The 18,293-nt window shown below is 37.3% G+C and overlaps 1 protein-coding gene across 1 annotated transcript in view; it reads right to left on the reverse strand.

The window, feature by feature from the left end:
- The window catches only part of fmr1 (fragile X messenger ribonucleoprotein 1), a 54,472-nt gene extending 37,584 nt beyond the window's left edge, over positions 1–16,888 (reverse strand). Inside the window, exon 1 of the mRNA XM_062045403.1 lies at positions 16,434–16,888. Within this exon, the coding sequence (XP_061901387.1) occupies positions 16,434–16,484 (51 nt within the window). The 5' untranslated portion in view covers positions 16,485–16,888. The remainder of the gene's footprint in view (positions 1–16,433) is intronic.
- Positions 16,889–18,293: the final 1,405 nt, after the last annotated feature.

An 18,293-nucleotide genomic window follows, 5' to 3' on the forward strand; every position in this document is an offset into this window, starting at 1 on the left:
GCTGTGCCTCTAGGTAGCACTATCTTGGCAAGCTAACAGTATGTAATAGATGCAATGAAGTGAAAGGTGAAGGGGAGCGAATCCAATTCCTCAGATTGCAGATTGGCTAAAATGACAAATTGATTGACTTTACCAATATATTGGCCTATGTAAAGTATATAAAACATTGATCTTTGTCAAGCAATAAGTGAAAAAAGAAGTTTATCAGAGTATAATCTGACCATGTTAGAATCCCAATGTGTGTTGAAGTATACACTAAAATTAGATAGGTAGGGATTGACAATAAAGAATGAGCAAATTAGTTGAAAATTATTTTCATTGTGTGCAACTGATTGATCGATGAATTGCACTTTGAAGCAACTGAGGCAAAATGGAGTGCACTACTTGGCATCAGAAGCGCTGTAAATTCAGTCTCAGAAGAGCAACTTGGTGTCAGCAAGGGGCTTCATCCAGACATCCACCATCCCAGCCACTGCCGTTGTGTTCTTGGGCAAGACACTTTACCCACCTGGTCCCAGTGCCACTCACACTGGTTTAAATGTAGCTTAAACATGTAGATAATGGGTTTCACTATGTAAAGCGCTTTGAGTCTCTAGAGAAAAAGGTTATATAAAAATAATTCACTTCACTTCACATGACAACACTCTTTCTGCACTTTGCTCAATATGACACTAGCATATGAAAAGTGTAGTGGTCATTCTACACTTTTCATATGAAAAGTGTAGAATGACCACTTGACATCATCACCAAATTTTTATAACTGGCCATGTTGTGTCAGCAGTTTGATAGCTCGCTAAAGATAACCACTAAGCTTCTAGGTTAACAACACCAATCCCTCCTGCTGTGTTTTCTTATTCTCTGGCAGACCTGGTGCATATACCGGTAAGTGTGTTTAAAAGCAGAGGTATGATGCGTACGATGTCTTCCAAACAGACACAAGAAAGAGTTCCACATTAAATGGCCATGCATTCGGGAAACTATAAAAGGCGATTATCACCTATTCTGCTCCATATACAGGATTGCAATTACCAAAGGCAGCTATATTACAAACACTTTTCATCGCATGCCAACACTTCTCGCCACCCAGGGAACCAGGTCCAGCGGGTGTGTCCAACTGACGAAAAATAGATGCATAAAGTTAAGTAATGAGAAAAAGCTGCATTGTTAATACTGATGATGGAAAAAGATGCATCTTTAAATATATGTATAATGTGTCTTCAGCATATTTGTTATCCTACTTCTTTACAAATTACATTAGGATGTAGGGCTGCACAATTGTGGCCAAAATAATAATCACAATTATTTTTATCATTATACATATCACCATTATTAATAGAGATTAATTATCTTAGATCAGTGGTTCTCAAATGGGGGTACGCGTAACCCTGGGGGTACTTGAAGGTATACCAAGGGGTACGTGAGATTTTTTTAAAACATTCTAAAAATAGCAACAATTCAAAAATCCTTTATAAATATATTTATTGAATAATACTTCAACAAAATATGAATGTAAGTTCATAAACTGAACATCAAATCAAGTAGGCTATTCCAATCATTACCATAAACCCAGAGTTTCCCCCATGCCATAATGGTTTGACCCTACCTGGCGGTGCCACACGACACCAACTGTCAATCAACTATCGATGTAGAAAACAATGGAGGCTTGGTTAAAGCGTAGCAGTAATGCAGCTGAAAACAAGGAGGAACATGTGCCAAAGAAGGCCAAACCAGAGCCGGCAAAATTCAGACAGTATTCCGAAGAATATGTGTTAATGGGATTTACGGCTTCGAGTTGTAACCCCCCCAAGGCATTGTGTTTTTTCTGTGGAGAAATGTTAGCTAACAGCGGCATGAAGCCCGCACATCTTCAGCGGCATTTCCGGACAAAACACGCTTGCCATGTCGGTAAGCCACCTGATTTTTTTAAGAGACTAAATGCAACAATGCAATATTCAGTGTTGACAGCTATATTTTTTGTGGACATGTTTCATAAATATTGATGTTAAAGATTTATTTTTTTGTGAAGAAATGTTTAGAATTAAGTTCATGAACCCAGATGGATCTCTATTACAATCCCCAAAGAGGGCACTTTAAGTTGATGATTACTTCTATGTGTAGAAATCTTTATTTATAATTGAATCACCTGTTTATTTTTCAACAAGTTTTTAGTTATTTTTATATCTTTTTTTCCAAATAGTTCAAGAAAGACCACTACAAATGAGCAATATTTTGCACTGTTATACAATTTAATAAATCAGAAACTGATAACATAGTGCTGTATTTTACTTCTTTATCTCTTTTTTTCAACCAAAAATGCTTTGCTCTGATTAGGGGGTACTTGAATAAAAAAAATGTTCACAGGGGGTACATCACTGAAAAAAGGTTGAGAACCACTGTCTTAGATAAAACAGGTCAGCTATCGACTTGTGGTGGTTGGGTCAAAGGTGTGGGGAAGTTGATGTCATCAAGTAATTGGTAATCAAATGATCTAAACAAATACAAATTTAAAAAAGGCTATATTTATATATAAAGCTTTTTTCTCATTACATGATGCCTTTTGCTCTATTCATCCATTTGTGATGTTTTTCTTTCAGAGCTATGGAAGAAAAAAAAGCCACATTACATGGGTTGCCCGCGGCATCATCAATTGGACACCCTTGCTTGACGTATCTGTCTGGGCCGGCGAGAAGTGTTGGCACTCGACTGTAAAGTGTCTCCAGACTATTTAGCAAGATGACTTGCCGTAAGTTCTGCGAGTGCGACTCCAAGGAGACAGAGCAGCGTTTTGTTCAGGCGTCCAGACCTGTCGCTATTTAACAACAGCAATGCAGCCTTGGGTCGCTTAATGCAAACCGAGACAGAATCCACAGAAGTCGGGGCAGTAAAACAAGGCGACCGGCTGCAGCAAAAGTTTGCTAATATCGGCCAGCAAGGTGGTCAGCATTGTCATTGTACTTACTGCCCATACACAGTGGTCTCTGGCTCGGGGAGGAGTTGCTTCATGGAGCTTCAAGACGAGCCACTGTTGCTTTGCTGCTGCCGAGGGCTGTGAGAGTGCTTGATTTGATATGCAGCAAAGCTTGCTTTTAAAATGTTAATATCGCCGCTGATCATCTTCATTTAATCTGCCACGCCAAAATCCTCATCGTTATCAAAATTCGATTACCTGTGCAGTCCTATATTGATGTCACATTAACAGAACCCCAAACCCACCTCCATTCCTTATACTACAAAAGAGAATAGGAATACCTAATTAGGATAGATTATCTAGACTCAACAAACAAATTGATGATTGTGTAGATTACAACTCTGTAGTAACTATGCAAAAAAGTAAATAATATGCCTCTAGAAGTGGTCCAGAAGATGTTTCAGATACAAACTAATAGATGTACTCAAAAGCAAAGGCACTAACAAATGTGAAACATTGGTGTATATCATAGAAAAGGAGTTAATCTATGATCTAAATTTGAATTAGGAATGAAAATATGTTACATATATATATAAAAAAACAAAAAAAACAATTGCAGTATAAAACTGAAAAATTAATATCTGTATACACATAAAATGTTATTCGTATGTAAGGCTGAAACGACGCGTCGACGTCATCGGTTACGTAAATACGTCGACGCCGTTTTTGTGCGTCGACGCGTCGCATATTTACGTCACACTACCGTCATGGTGGAGCGCAAAGCAGACTGTGCGAGCGAGGGGGAAAAAATCACGCCAAAAGTGGTCAAAAGTGTGGGAGTATTTCAATACACAGCCTAATAATGTTGTTGTATGCACACTGTGTCGAGCGGAAATTGCCTAACATAGTAGCACAACGGCTATGAACGAACATTTGAAAAGAAAACCATCAACTAGTCAACCGTCCGTGCGAGTATACGTTATCATCATTACACAAAAACATGAATGTGTCATTTGTATCTGCTAGGGGTGTAACGGTACGTGTTTTGTATTGAACAGTTTCGGTACGGGGCTTTCGGTTCGGTACGGGGGTGTACCGAATGAGTTTCTAAGCTAAAGCTAACTTTAGCTGCTAAAGTCTAAACAAGCTGCTTTGCTCCTTCTGCGGCTGCCTCTGTCTCAGCACGCAGCATTGTCCCACCCACACAACCATCTGATTGGTACACACAAAGTGTTATACAAAGCGTTATCAGCCAATCAGCAGTGCGTATTCAGAGCGCATGTAGACAGCGCTTCAGCGTGGAACAGATAGGTGTTTAGCAGGTGAGTATCGGGCAGCGGACTCTCCCCAAATGATAATAAACACCTCCCAGTCAACTACTAGTAACATCACTATGAGCTCGTTGACCTTCTAGGAATATAAACTGGAGCTCAGCTCACTCGCAGTCCTGGCTTGAGGTGAAGGCTACCGGTAATTAGCTCTCAGTTCCAGCCACATCGACCCCTTCTGAGCGCCTATTTTCAGCTGCTGGGAATATTGTAAACATGAAAAGAACCAGAGCACATGCTAACCTTTCTTCATTACAACTGTTAGTCACTCACTGGAATGAGTAGAATTGGTTATTGTGTACTGTGTTGGACTGGATGTTTATTTTGCACATTTTAAAAGCAATACTTAATGTTTACAGTGCTCCAGAATATTTAGATTGGCACTTTTTTGTATTGGATGTTTATCTTTATTTTTGCACATTTTAGCAAATAAGCAATACTTTCACTTTTGTTGAAATGTTTACACTGTTGTTACAGAATATTTCATTTTGCACTTTTTTGTATTGGATGTTTATCTTTATTTTTGCACATTTTAAAGCAAAATAAGCAATACTTTTACTTTTGAAATGCTTATACTATTGCAGAATATTAAGATTTGCACTGGATGTTTACTTTTATATTTGCACATTAAAAAGCAAATAAGCTACTTTTAATTTTGTTAAATGTTAAAAGTTTTAAATGTTTACATTGTTACAGAATATTTTGTCATGTTGTTGTCAATGTTGACTGAGTGGCCATACTTCTTTTTTTTTGTAAATAAAAGCCATGCCTTTTGAAAAAACAGGCCTACATTTATTTTTTCATCTTCATTTTAAATAAAAAAATAATCGGTAAAAGGAAAAATAATCTATAGATGAATCGAAAAAAATAATCTATAGATTAACCGAAAAAATAATCTATAGATTAATCGATAGAAAAATAATCGTTAGCTGCAGCCTTATTCGTATGAAACATGTATGTTTTGTACTGTTCACATTTGTTTTAAATAAAGAACAAATTTAGTAAGAAGAGTATGCAAAATAAACTAATGCTTTAGTCCAGTGGTCCCCAACCACCGGGCCGCGGTCCGGTACCGGTCCGTGGATCGATTGGTACCGGGCCACACAAGAAATAAAAAAATAAATAAATAAACTTTTTTTTTTTTTTTTTTAATTAAATCAACATAAAAACACAAGATACACTTACAATTAGTGCACCAACCCAAAAAACCTCCCTCCCCCATTTACACTCATTCGCACAAAAGGGTTGTTTCTTTCTGTTATTAATATTTCTGGTTCCTACATTATATATCAATATAGATCAATACAGTCAGCAGGTATACAGTCCGTAAGCACACACTCTTTTTTTATGACAAAAAAATTAATACATTTTTTTTTTTTTAAAACGGTCCGCAGTTACAAAAAGGTTGGGGACCACTGCTTAGTCTACACCGTTTTATTCAAAGGAACATGTTATTTCGTTCTAGTCTTTTATTATGTTTGTCTTTAAGGGAATATGTGCGCACAATGTTGTATATTAATGCATGTATTTGACTAAAATAAACCCACTAATTCTTTCTTTTAGTTTATTTCGAACATGAACATACTTACAGTATAATACATCACAATTTCATATAATTTCACGGTACATCATGTCCGAAAAGGAGTAGGAAGAAGCAACGCTTATTTAATCATACCCCTTTCCCACTTCAGAGCGTTTACAAATATATAGAATCATTTACTGACCTTTTTATATAATAAAATAGCATCTGTGAATTAGTATACACAACAGTTTTGTAATATGTAATTAATTAATTCAGTCATTATTAACATACTGAGATGAAGAATATCTTACTTTCAATAAGGTTGAAAGTATTTCTCATAATTCTTCTTCTTTGTACTTTGTAAGCACTATTATTTTGAACAACCTCTTTAACTGGATCATTTCAGTACAATGTTTAACTTCTTTACTTAATCTATTCCATAATTTCATTCCACATACTGATATGCTAAAGGTTCTAAGTGTTGTACGTGCATACAAATGTTTTAAATTATTTTTTCCTCTAAGGTTATATTTCTCCTCTTTAGTTGGGAAGAATGGTTGTACATTCTTGGGTAGCAGGTTATAGTTTGCTTTGTACATCATTTTAGCTGTTTGCAATTTTACCAAATCACCGAACTTTAATATTTTTGACTCAATAAATAAAAGGTTTGTATGTTCTCTACATCCAACATTATGTATTATTCTAACTGATCTTTTTTGTAACACGTTTAACGAATGTAGCGCACATTCCCCATATTTCTACACAATAACTCAGATATGGTAACACTAGCGAGCAGTAGAGAATATGAAGTGATTTTTGGCCCAGGACGTATTTTGCTTTATTCATTATTGAATTGTTTTTTGCCACCTTATGTTGTATGTTTTGTATATGAGATTTCCAGTTCATTTGATCATCTATTAATACTCCCAAAAGTCTTGTTTCTTTTACCCTTTCAATGTCTACTCCGTCTATTTGTATTTGTGTAAGATGCTCTTTTTTACTGTTACCAAATAGCATTATTTTAGTTTTACTGAGATGCAAAGATAGTCTGTTTTTGTCAAACCATCTTTTTATTTTGTTCATTTCTTCTGTTATTATTTGTATTATCTTCTGTGTGTTCTCTCCTGAACAGAAAGCAGTTATGTCGTCTGCAAATAAAACTAACTTTAAGTCCTATGTAACTTTACAAATGTCGTTTGTATAAAGATTAAACAATCTTGGTCCCAGTATTGATCCCTGGTGTACACGACAAGATATATATAGCCATGTTGACTTATTTTCACCCATCTTCACATATTGCTTCCTGTTGGTTGAATAGCTTCTTACCCAGTTCAAGACCAAACCTCTGATGCTATATCGTTCTAATTTTCGTATTAAAATATCATGATTAATTGTGTCAAATGCTTTTGTTAAGTCCATGAATACTGCAGCCGCACATTCTTTACAAACTATTGGATTGGTAATTTCCTCTGTTATTTTGATTAATGCTATTGATGTTGAGATATTTGCTCGGAATCCATATTGGTTCTCCACGAGCATCCCACTTTTGTTAATAAATAAATCTAATCAACTATTGAATAGTTTTTCCATGATTTTGGAGAATTGTGGAAGTAATGAAACTGGTCTGTAGTTAGTAAACTGGTGTATGTCTCCATTCTTATAAATTGGTACAACTTTTGCACTTTCCATTTTGTCAGGGAATTTGCCGGTTAGAAATGATACGTTGCTGATATATGTCAGAGGTTCTGAAATGTCTTCTATAACCTTTTTTATCGTTGCCATATCTATTCCATGACAGTCGGTTGAGGTCTTGGATTTACAATTTTTTACAATTTTGATTATTTCTTCTTTTGTTACGCTCTCAAGAAACATGGAATTGGGATTTCTGTCTATGAGCTCACTCAACTCCTCGAGATCTCGCAAAAAGTATTGAGAGATCTCGCAAAAGGTTTTTTTCCTATGTCAGTGAACCGGGAGTAAAACAGACACAGCGATGGTGAACCGGAAGTGAAACAGACACAGCGATGGAGGAGCGGGAGCATGCGGGGGGCTACCCATCATCTGTGCTCTGTTGTGGGACCATAATACGTCAGTTGCAACCATGGAGGACGATTTGGAGCGGTTCTTAGCGTCTAGAGCAGGGGTCACCAACGCGGTGCCCGCGGGCACCAGGTCGCCCATGAGGACCAGATGAGTCGCCCGCGGGCCTGTTCTAAAAAAAAAAAAAATAAATAAAATAAAAAAAATAAAAATATTTTTTTTTTTTTTTTTTTTTTTTTAATTAAATCTACATAGAAAAAACACAAGATACACTTTCAATCAGTGCATCAACCCAAACAACCTCCCCCATGCACACTCATCCACACCCACTCACACAAAAGGGGTTATTTCTTTCTGCTACCAATATTCTGGTTCCCACAACATAGACAACACATCTGCAAGGGACACAGTCCCTGAAGCACACATGATTGTATAGGCTGCTGGTCCACTAACATTTTCATTAATTACTATTTTTAATGTATTTATTTTTATATTGTTTTACTTTCTTTTTTATCCAAGAAAATGTTTTTTATTTATTTATCTTATTTTATTTTATTTTTTTAAAAAGGGCCTTATCTTCAACAGACCAGGTTGTCAATGAAATTAGATTTGTTTAAAGGGTTTTTTAAACCAGGCCCAGTCCAGATAATGTCCAAGTCGGACTCAGCAACACACACCTTCATTCATGTACACAGAAAAAAATTAGGGAACACAACAGATTGCATATAATTTATAAACAAAATTACATTTTCAAAATAAGCATTTATGTACAGTCCAGATTATGTCCAGGTCACTCAAATTAGGGAACACAACAACAGATATCATATAATCTATAAACATAATTATACTTTCAAAATAAGCCTTTGAGGACTTCTCATCTTTTTTTTTAATGTTTTTTGGCATCATTATCGTTTTCAACCATGTAACTTTCTAAAGTTAGAAAATACTGAATAAATGTTTTAAAGAAAGTAATACTAAGTGAATATCTGTTTTTGGCCTTAAAAATAAACATTTTACCGAGTACTATAATTAAATTGACTAAATCATGATTGTCAATGAACTCTCCTAAAATAACAGAAACCACATTAAGCTTCATAAACAAACCAATCCTTAAACACATTTTTTCAACTTCCACCCAAAACAAAGACACAATATGACAATACCAAAACAAATGCAGGGTGGATTCAGGCTCCTGACAACAAAATGGGCAATCATCTGACTCTGTCATATTCCATAATTTTAACATTTTCCCTGTGGGTAAGAAGTTATAAATAATTTTAATTTGAAAATAACGATTTTGCACATCGATAGTGGTTTTATAGATTAGTTTGAATATGGCATCCCATGGCAACGGGCAGTCAAAAAAGTCCTCCCATTTTCCATTTGTGTTGTATGAGGCAGCCTTCAAAGATTTCTTTATTAAATAAAAATTATATATTTTTCTATTTATTTTAGTTCCTTTTTGCCAACTAGAATTTCTTATAAGAGGTTTACAAACTAATAATTTAGTAGTTCCATAATTAATTATTTGTTTCCATCTTTTCCCAATTACTCCAGTTAGTTGATAAAATGAAAAGCTTGAGCAAGCATCACCATACATAGCTCTAAATTCATCATACTTCATAATTTTACCATTCTCATTGATAATATCATTGACAAAAATGATTCCTCTTTAAAACATATTTTTCCAAAAGATAGGCTTTCCATCTATTACAATATTAGAGTTCATCCATATTAACTGCTGCAAAATATCGTCTTTTTTCTGGCACATAAAATTGAAAACACCACTATGAGTGGATTGTTTCCTTTATGAACCCCGCCATGTTTCCCATCAGACTCTCTGGGAGGGGATCACTTGTAAAAAAGGATACAATTTCTTTTGATACAGTACATGTTTTTTGTCCAACAGGACATTTGTGTACCACTCAATGTTTAAATACATCTTTGGAACAATTGATGCTTTTAAAGACAGACACATAGCTTCAAGGTTGAGAAGTTTCAGGCCCCCATATTCATACTCTTTGTATAAAACCTTTCTTTTAATCTTTTCTGGTTTGCCTTTTTTAGACAAAATCGAAGACCCTCCGCTCATAAATCTTAAAAAAGTTTTGTGATGGAGCTGGTAATGACAAAAACAAATAAATAAATTGAGGAATAATTAACGAGTTGGCAATAGCCATTTTACCATACAAGGTTAGGGATTTCCCTTTCCATAATTGCATAATTTTGTCCATCTTTCTTAGTCGATTATCATAATTTACTGAGCCTAGATCTTCCAGATTTTCTGGGACAACAACACCAAGTATGTTAACTGGTCCATCTGTCCACAAAACAGGCACTTTGCATTCCATTCGAAAGGACTTTCCCTTTAGATTTCCGATCCTTAACATTTTACATTTATCATAATTAAGCTTAAGGCCAGATTGCTGTGAAAATATGTCCAAAAGATTAAGAAGGTTCCGCAAACAATGAGGAAAAATCTTATCTTTGTGAATCAGCCTTTTCTGACATGAACTTCATCAAGAACAAACGCAGAACACGCCTCACGGATGCACATCTGCAAGACTCACTCAGAGTTGCAGTGTCAAGTTACACACCAGAGTACAACACACTAGTTAACAGCATGCAATGCCAGGCTTCCCACTAACTGACAAAGAAACAGATAACAGATTTGGTGTCCAGTTCAAAGTGTGAAGTGAAGTGAAGTGAATTACATTTATATAGCGCTTTTTCTCAAGTGACTCAAAGCGCTTTACATTGTGAAACCCAATATCTAAGTTACATTTAAACCAGTGTGGGTGGCACTGGGAGCAGGTGGGTAAAGTGTCTTGCCCAAGGACACAACGGCAGTGACTAGGATGGCGGAAGCGGGGATCGAACCTGCAACCCTCAAGTTGCTGGCACGGCCGCTCTACCAACCGAGCTATACCGCCCCAAGTGTGACATGATTTGAAAATTTGAGAGTTTACTTTTGTATTTTACATGAGTTATTTGTACAAACATGGTGCAAAGTAATTCATGATTTGTTAAAAAATTTTAGTGGCTAGCTAGTTAAAATGGGATATTGTGATTTCACAAGACTGTCTTAGAAGTGATCATTTGAAAATGTTCAATTTGAAAAATGTGCACTTAGAGAAAATATAAAAATAAAGTGTTGCATATTGATATTTATCTGTTTCTATATATATTTATTGTGAGAAATCATTAAGATGATCAGTGTTTCCACAAAGATAAATATAATTAATTATTAATAATAACAGAGTTAAAGGTAAATTGAGCAAATTGGCTACTTCTGGCAATTTATTTAAGTGGTTATCAAACTGGTAGCCCTTCGCATTAATCAGTACCCAAGAAGTAGCCCTTGGTTTCAAAAAGGTTGGTGACCCCTGGTCTAGAGAGTTCCCAAAAGACCTCTCTAGACGGATGATGGGTAGGCTCCTCCATCGCTTTGTCTGTTTCACTTCCGGTTCACCATCGGTGAAATGTGCTCAAATAGCTCTAACTCGGCGCAGATTAGTAGACCCTGGCTGGACTGTGCAGGATGACCACTGTTACACTCTTATATAAATTCATTTTAAACAGTTGTACGTCAGTCAAATTCATCACTCACTGTAGCTGTCACCTTATTGGCAGGTGCTACTTTAAACCAAACGCCCGGGCAACCTCGCAAAACCTTAAAAAAAATGGCAACCATTGGACAAATAAACTGATGATTCTTAATAGAGCCTACTCATCATCCGTGTAGAGCGGTCCCAATAGACCTCTCGAGACGGATGATGGGTAGGCTCCTCCATCGCTGTGTCTGTTTTAATTCCGGTTCACTGACATAGGAAAAAAACCTTTTGTGAGATCTCGCAAAAAGTATTGCGAGATCTCGCAAAACATTTTTTTCTCTCCATGTCCCTTTAGGGGCTCCGTAGATTATTACTACTTTGAATGCAAAAAAAAAAACGTGTTCTTGTCTCTCGCAAGGGTTGTGAATGATAAGCAAAATTTCCCTTTGAGGGAAGTGCTGGACAATGATTTGACAGCTAGTGGTGTTTAGCTCATTGACTAGCACTGCTCAAATAGCTCTAACTCGGCGCAGATTAATAGACCCTGGCTGGACTGTGCAGGATGACCACTGTTACACTCTTATATAAATTAATTTTAAACAGTTGTACATCGGTCAAATTCATCACTCATGTAGCTGTCACCTTATTGGCAGGTGCTACTTTAAACCAAACGCCCTGGCAACCTCACAAAATCTTAAAAATGGCAACCATTGGACAAATAAACCGATGATTCTTAATAGAGCCTACCCATCATCCGTCTCGAGAGGTCCCAATAGACCTCTCGAGACGGATGATGGGTAGGCTTCTCCATCGCTGTGTCTGTTTTATTTCCGGTTCACTGACATAGGAAAAAAACCTTTTGCAAGATCTCGCAAAAAGTATTGCGAGATCTCACAAAAAGTATTGCGAGATCTCGCAAAAAGTATTGCAAGATCTCGCAAAACATTTTTTTCTCTCCATGTCCCTTTAGGGCAGGGGTGGGCAAACTTTTTGCCAGGAGGGCCACATTGGGTTCTAAGATTTGACAGGGGGGCCGGCCAGGAACAGATGGATGGAGTGTTTATGTATAATAATATAAATTACATGTAAAAGCCATTACGTGAGAGGATTTGGCCTACAAACATGTAACATATCATGAGTAGGCAGCAAGGCTCATTGTACACACAGCCTTTGATTGAACTTCAGTAAAAAAATATTTCGTTGTCCACTCTGCATTAAATACTCAGCACTCACTGTCCACTTTTCTTTGCTTTGATAAGCTCATTTTTACAGAGGGGCTCACAGGACAAAGCTAAAGAGAAGAAGGAAGTACTATCCCACAGTCCAAAAAGGTCAATGAGCGCCATGTAGTGGGGAAATGCGGTATTACAGGGATATGGTGAAACGAACGAGGTTTACCGACAATAATAATATGAAATGTAATTTAGTAATATAATTTAATGGGTGGCTCCTCCTTAATGATAGTCAAGTGCTGAAAACGCATACGGGAGGCAGAAGCCTTAACATTGATAAGAGTTTTTTGTAAAAAAAAAAAAAAAAAAAAAAAAAAAAAAAAAAAAAAAAGTTTTTCTTTTTTTTCCCAATAATTTGGACAAGTTTCGCGGGCCGGATTAAAACGTTCAACGGGCCGTAGATCGGCCCACGGGCCGTAGTTTGCCCATGTCTGCTTTCGGGGCTCCGTAGATTATTACTAATTTGAATGCAAAAAAAAACATGTGTTCTTGTCTCTCGCAAGGGTTGTGAATGATAAGCAAAATTTCCCTTTGAGGGAAGTGCTGGACAATGATTTGACAGCTAGTGGTGTTTAGCTCATTGAGTAGCACTGCTTAAATAGCTCTAACACGGCGCAGATTAGTAGACCCTGGCTGGACTGTGCAGGATGACCACTGTTACACAGAGGTGGGTAGTAACGCGATACATTTACTCCGTTACATCTACTTGAGTAACTTTTGAGATAAATTGTACTTCTAAGAGTAGTTTTAATTCAACATACATTTACTTTTACTTGAGTATATTTATAGAGAAGAAACGCTACTTTTACTCTGCTCCATTTATCTACATTCAGCTCGCTACTCGCTACTGATTTTTATCAATCTGTTAATACACGCTTGTTTGTTTTGGTTTGTCAGACAGACCTTCAAAGTAGGATCTATGCATGCCTGCGTTTCACCAATCACATGCAGTCACTGGTGACGTTTGACTCTGTTTCACCAATCAGATGCAGTCACTAGTGACATTGGACCAATCAAACAGAGCCAGGCAGTCACATGACTGTCACACGTGGACCCCGACTTAAACAAGTTGAAAAACTTATTGGGGTGTTACCATTTAGTGGTCAATTGTACAGAATATTTACTGTACTGTGCAATCTACCAATAAAAGTTTCAATCAATCAATCAAAAGTGTGAAGGAAAAAAGATACTTTTTTATTTCAACCGTACCTCTCTCAAAAGCCTAAACACTGACCGCACAGTTCCTGTCTTCACAATAAAGGTGCCGCTCCATCGCGCCTGCGCTAACAAAATAAGAGTCTCCGAAAGCCAGCGCAAACAAGCTAGCAAGCTACGGAGTTTGCCGCCAATGTATTTCTTGTAAAGTGTATAAAAACGAATATGGAAGCTGAACAAATAAGATGCCAAAAACCAACCACTTTCATGTGGTATTAGACAGAAAGGAGGAACTTTTTTTCTCCTCCATTTGAAAACGTGGACGTTATCAGCACTACTGTCTGATTCCAATCAATGCAAGTCATCAGAATTATACCAACTTATATTCTTGTCTTCATGAAAGAAAGGAATCTATATGTTAAACATCCATGTATATTCATTAAAACACCTTTAACATGTGAACAAAAACGGCTAAATAAATCAATATAAATTATATACTGTATATATATATATATATATATATATATATATATATATATATATATATATATATATATGATATGATATGTGTGTGTCATCGTCGTCGGCATCCTTCCGTCTCGGGAGACGATGGGGTAGATCCAAAAAGTGAGGTGGGTCTCACTGCGAGATGGCCCCTGGCACCCATTTCTTTCGCCAATCGGATGGGCTTAGAACCGGTATCTGCTGCAGTGACCTCTCAAGTGGACCTCTCCAGTGGATCTACACGGCCTGGGCATGGAACTATGGAGGGCAAGCTGTTGTCCAGGCAGCAAGCCCCCCCTCTCCGCATGGCTGGTGGATCCAAGGGAGCGAGGGAGCGACGAGTGTACAACTTGGCACCAGCGACGCCGCAGGAGTTGCCGGAATGACGCTACAACGTCAAACCGCCTTCAGGACTCCGGCTCCTGATTTTCTGTCGGGGTTTACTCCCTTAGCCTTACCCTCGAGTGGGTTGACCGCAAGGCAGCGGTGGTTTTGAGATTGGAGATTTCCTTCTCCTAGATGGGCTGCCTTACCACGTTTACGAGCCCCATCTGCCCGAAGCACGGGGGTACATCTTACCCGTGGCGGTATAAGCCACGGGTAACACGTGGTGTCAAAGTATGTATATGTATATATGAGGTAGATCACCTCGACTTGGTCATTTATTAAGTAATTGATTAACATTGACAAACTTATTGGGGTGTTACCATTTAGTGGTCAATTGTACGGAATATGCACTGTACTGTGCAATCTACTAATACAAGTTTCAATCAATCAATCAATGCCTACTGAGCCTATGGTGCTGTTAAGTTATTGTGGCTCAATTTGCCTTAATTGTTTTTTATTTTAAAGTATTATTATTGAATATATATTATTGTTTCAGCTGCTTAAGAGATATTCCTGGCTCTGAATTTGCTCATTGCCTTTTTTATGTTTGTGTGCATTATTTGTTGCCGTCATCATTAAACGAACAGGTTACTCATCAGTTACTCAGTACTTGAGTAGTTTTTTCACAACATACGTTTTACTTTTACTCAAGTAAATATTTGGGTGACTACTCCTTACTTTTATTTGAGTAATAAATCTCTAAAGTAACAGTCCTCTTACTTGAGTACAATTTCTGGCTACTCTACCCACCTCTGCTGTTACACTCTTATATAAATTAATTTTAAACAGTTGTACGTCGGTCAAATTCATCCTAACCACATTAAACCTAGATTCCGATCTAACAAAGGTCTTAACTCATTCTCTTTCTATGCCATCAATGTGGAATTTGCTCCCAACAGGTAAAAAAGAAAGGGCATCTCTATCCTCCTTCAAAACCGCAATAAAAGTACACCTCCAGGCAACTTCAACCCTAAACTAACACCCTCCCTGGATTGTTAATAATCAAATGTAAACAATCAAATGAAGATACTTTTTCTTATGCCTTCTGATCTCTCTCTCTCTCGCTCTCTCTCTATATATATGTCCACTACTTGCTGTACATATCCTACCAAGTCAGACCTACACTGTTTCAATATCCATTTCTCTGTTCTCAATTGTTGATGACTGATAACAACCAAACCTAACCCCCCCTCCACACCCCGGATTGGAAATAATGTAAATAATTCAATGTACATACCCTGATGATTATCTTGTGTGATGACTGTATTATGATGATAGTATATATCTGAAACCTACTAATAAAGTATCAATCAATCAATCAAAACTCATGTAGCTGTCACCTTATTGGCAGGTGCTACTTTAAACCAAACACCCTGGCAACCTCGTAAAATCTTTAAAAAATGGCAACCATTGGACAAATAAACTGATGATTCTTAATAGAAAAATAGTGAGGGGGGAAAAAAACCTATTTTAACCGGTAACATTACAAATGAATGCCTAATAATCGACGACTGCTGCACTGATATTGAATTACATTGTGTGCCACCTAACAACCAACATCAATATTAATAATATCATTGCATTGGTACAGAAAAGAGAGCGTTTTACTGTCAGCAAAGACAAGTCTTAGCTTTGTTTACAGCTTTTCTGTCCGGGTGTAAAAGCGGCACGCAGGCCCCAAGACACCGAACAGGTACCACAATGCTACTACAACGGGGCCATTCCACGGCAGATAACTAGACATGTGTGCAACCGTGTATCGACCGACTTGCAAAAAATAAATAAAAAAAATCGCCAACTTACCTTATAAAAGGCACCACTTGTCCCCCTTACTTCCACTAGTAATTCGTCCATGACGCAAGTTACCGCAGCTCGCTAGCTAGCTAACCACCGTTAGCGATACGAGTAGCTAGCTAGCTAGCTGCCTAGCCTGACGCTAGCCAAGTCAGACTGTTGTTCGATGCGAGAGGAGGGGAACAAATTGATATTTGGGACGGTAAAAAAAAAAAAAATATTCCCCGTGCTCCAAAATTGTTGAATCAATGTTGTTGAATGCAAATGTGCCGATTCAGATGGAAGATGATGTATCAAAGGTGAAGCATGTAGAGCACGGCAAGGTTAGCTTGTCGCGGCTACTAGGTAATGTTGTGTGATTAGCGGCGAAGGCAGCTACTGCTGCTTGCATCTATGTGACGTCCCCGCTTTCTTCCTCTACTTGGCTCCGTGGCTCATCACGCTCACGGCAGCCTGGTGCTGCTGTCCACAGGTTACACACCGCAGTGTACACATTTATATATATATATATATATATATATATATATATATATATATATATATATATATATATATATATATATATATATATATATATATATATATATATATATATATATATATATATATATATATATATATATATATATATATATATATATTGATTGAAACTTTTATTAGTAGATTGCACAGTGAAGTACATATTCCGTACAATTGACCACTAAATGGTAACACCCGAATACGTTTTTCAACGTGTTTAAGTCGGGGTCCACTTAAATTGATTCATGATACAGATACATACAATCAAATATATACTAACATCACAATACAGTCATCACACAAGATAATCATCAGAGTATACATGCATTGAATTATTTATTTACATTATTTACAATCCGGGGTGTGGGATATGGAGGGGGGAGGGGGGGGTAGGTTTGGTTGGTATCAACACTTCAGTCATCAACAATCAGCATCAACAATTGCATCATCAGAGAAATGGACATTGAAACAGTGTAGGACTGACTTGGTAGGATATGTACTGTATCCTACCAAACCTAACCCCCTCCCCCCTCCATATCCCACACCCCGGATTGTAAATAATGTAAATAAATAATTGAATGTATATACTCTGATGATGTACATTGTACAGCAAGTAGTGGACATAGAGAGAGAGATCAGAAGCAGTGACGTGCAGTCAGTGGAGGCAGGTGAGGCGGGGCCTCACGTGCCATCATGGAAAGAAAAAAAATGTAAAAAGAAAAAAAAAATTAAATTGTTATATGTATCCAGTGATTATACTATAAAGTTATTTTCCATTAAACTTCACCAGTTTTAGATTATTTTTATTCAAAATTGCTGAATTTTCACATTTGCCGTTCAAATACTGAGAAGAGACGGTGCGGTGATCAGCAGCCAGTTGAGGCACGTCACTGCGTTGTGCCTCAACATGGATTGCGGACTCGGCTAACTGATGGCCTGCTGTGCAGTGAGACCGTATTGCTATATGAACTATATTATACATTTCCATAGTGTAGTTAGCTGAGGTATATAATGTACAGTGTATTTTGTCAACAACTGTACGTGTGTAAGTATTTCTTGTGCTGAGCAATCATAAAACGGCTGCAAAAGACGCACTGGCTGAGGCTCGCAGTAATCCCGCCTCCTGGTGGTAGAGAATGCACCCTCGCTGTAGAATGCACCCCATGACGGGAGTGTTATATCAACTAAAGCCCACACTTAAACTTTCTACGTGCAAGATTGAATCTATTTAAAAAAGCAATTTAATAAGAAGCCAAAAAGTGCAAAAACAATAATGTTCGTGTTGGAGGAGTTGTGAATGACTGCAGGGCCACAACATTAGATACACCTGCAGACTGCAGCACGGATTTC

Source organism: Entelurus aequoreus, linkage group LG04 (genome assembly GCF_033978785.1).
Source record: "Entelurus aequoreus isolate RoL-2023_Sb linkage group LG04, RoL_Eaeq_v1.1, whole genome shotgun sequence".
Classification (NCBI taxonomy): Eukaryota; Metazoa; Chordata; class Actinopteri; order Syngnathiformes; family Syngnathidae; genus Entelurus; species Entelurus aequoreus.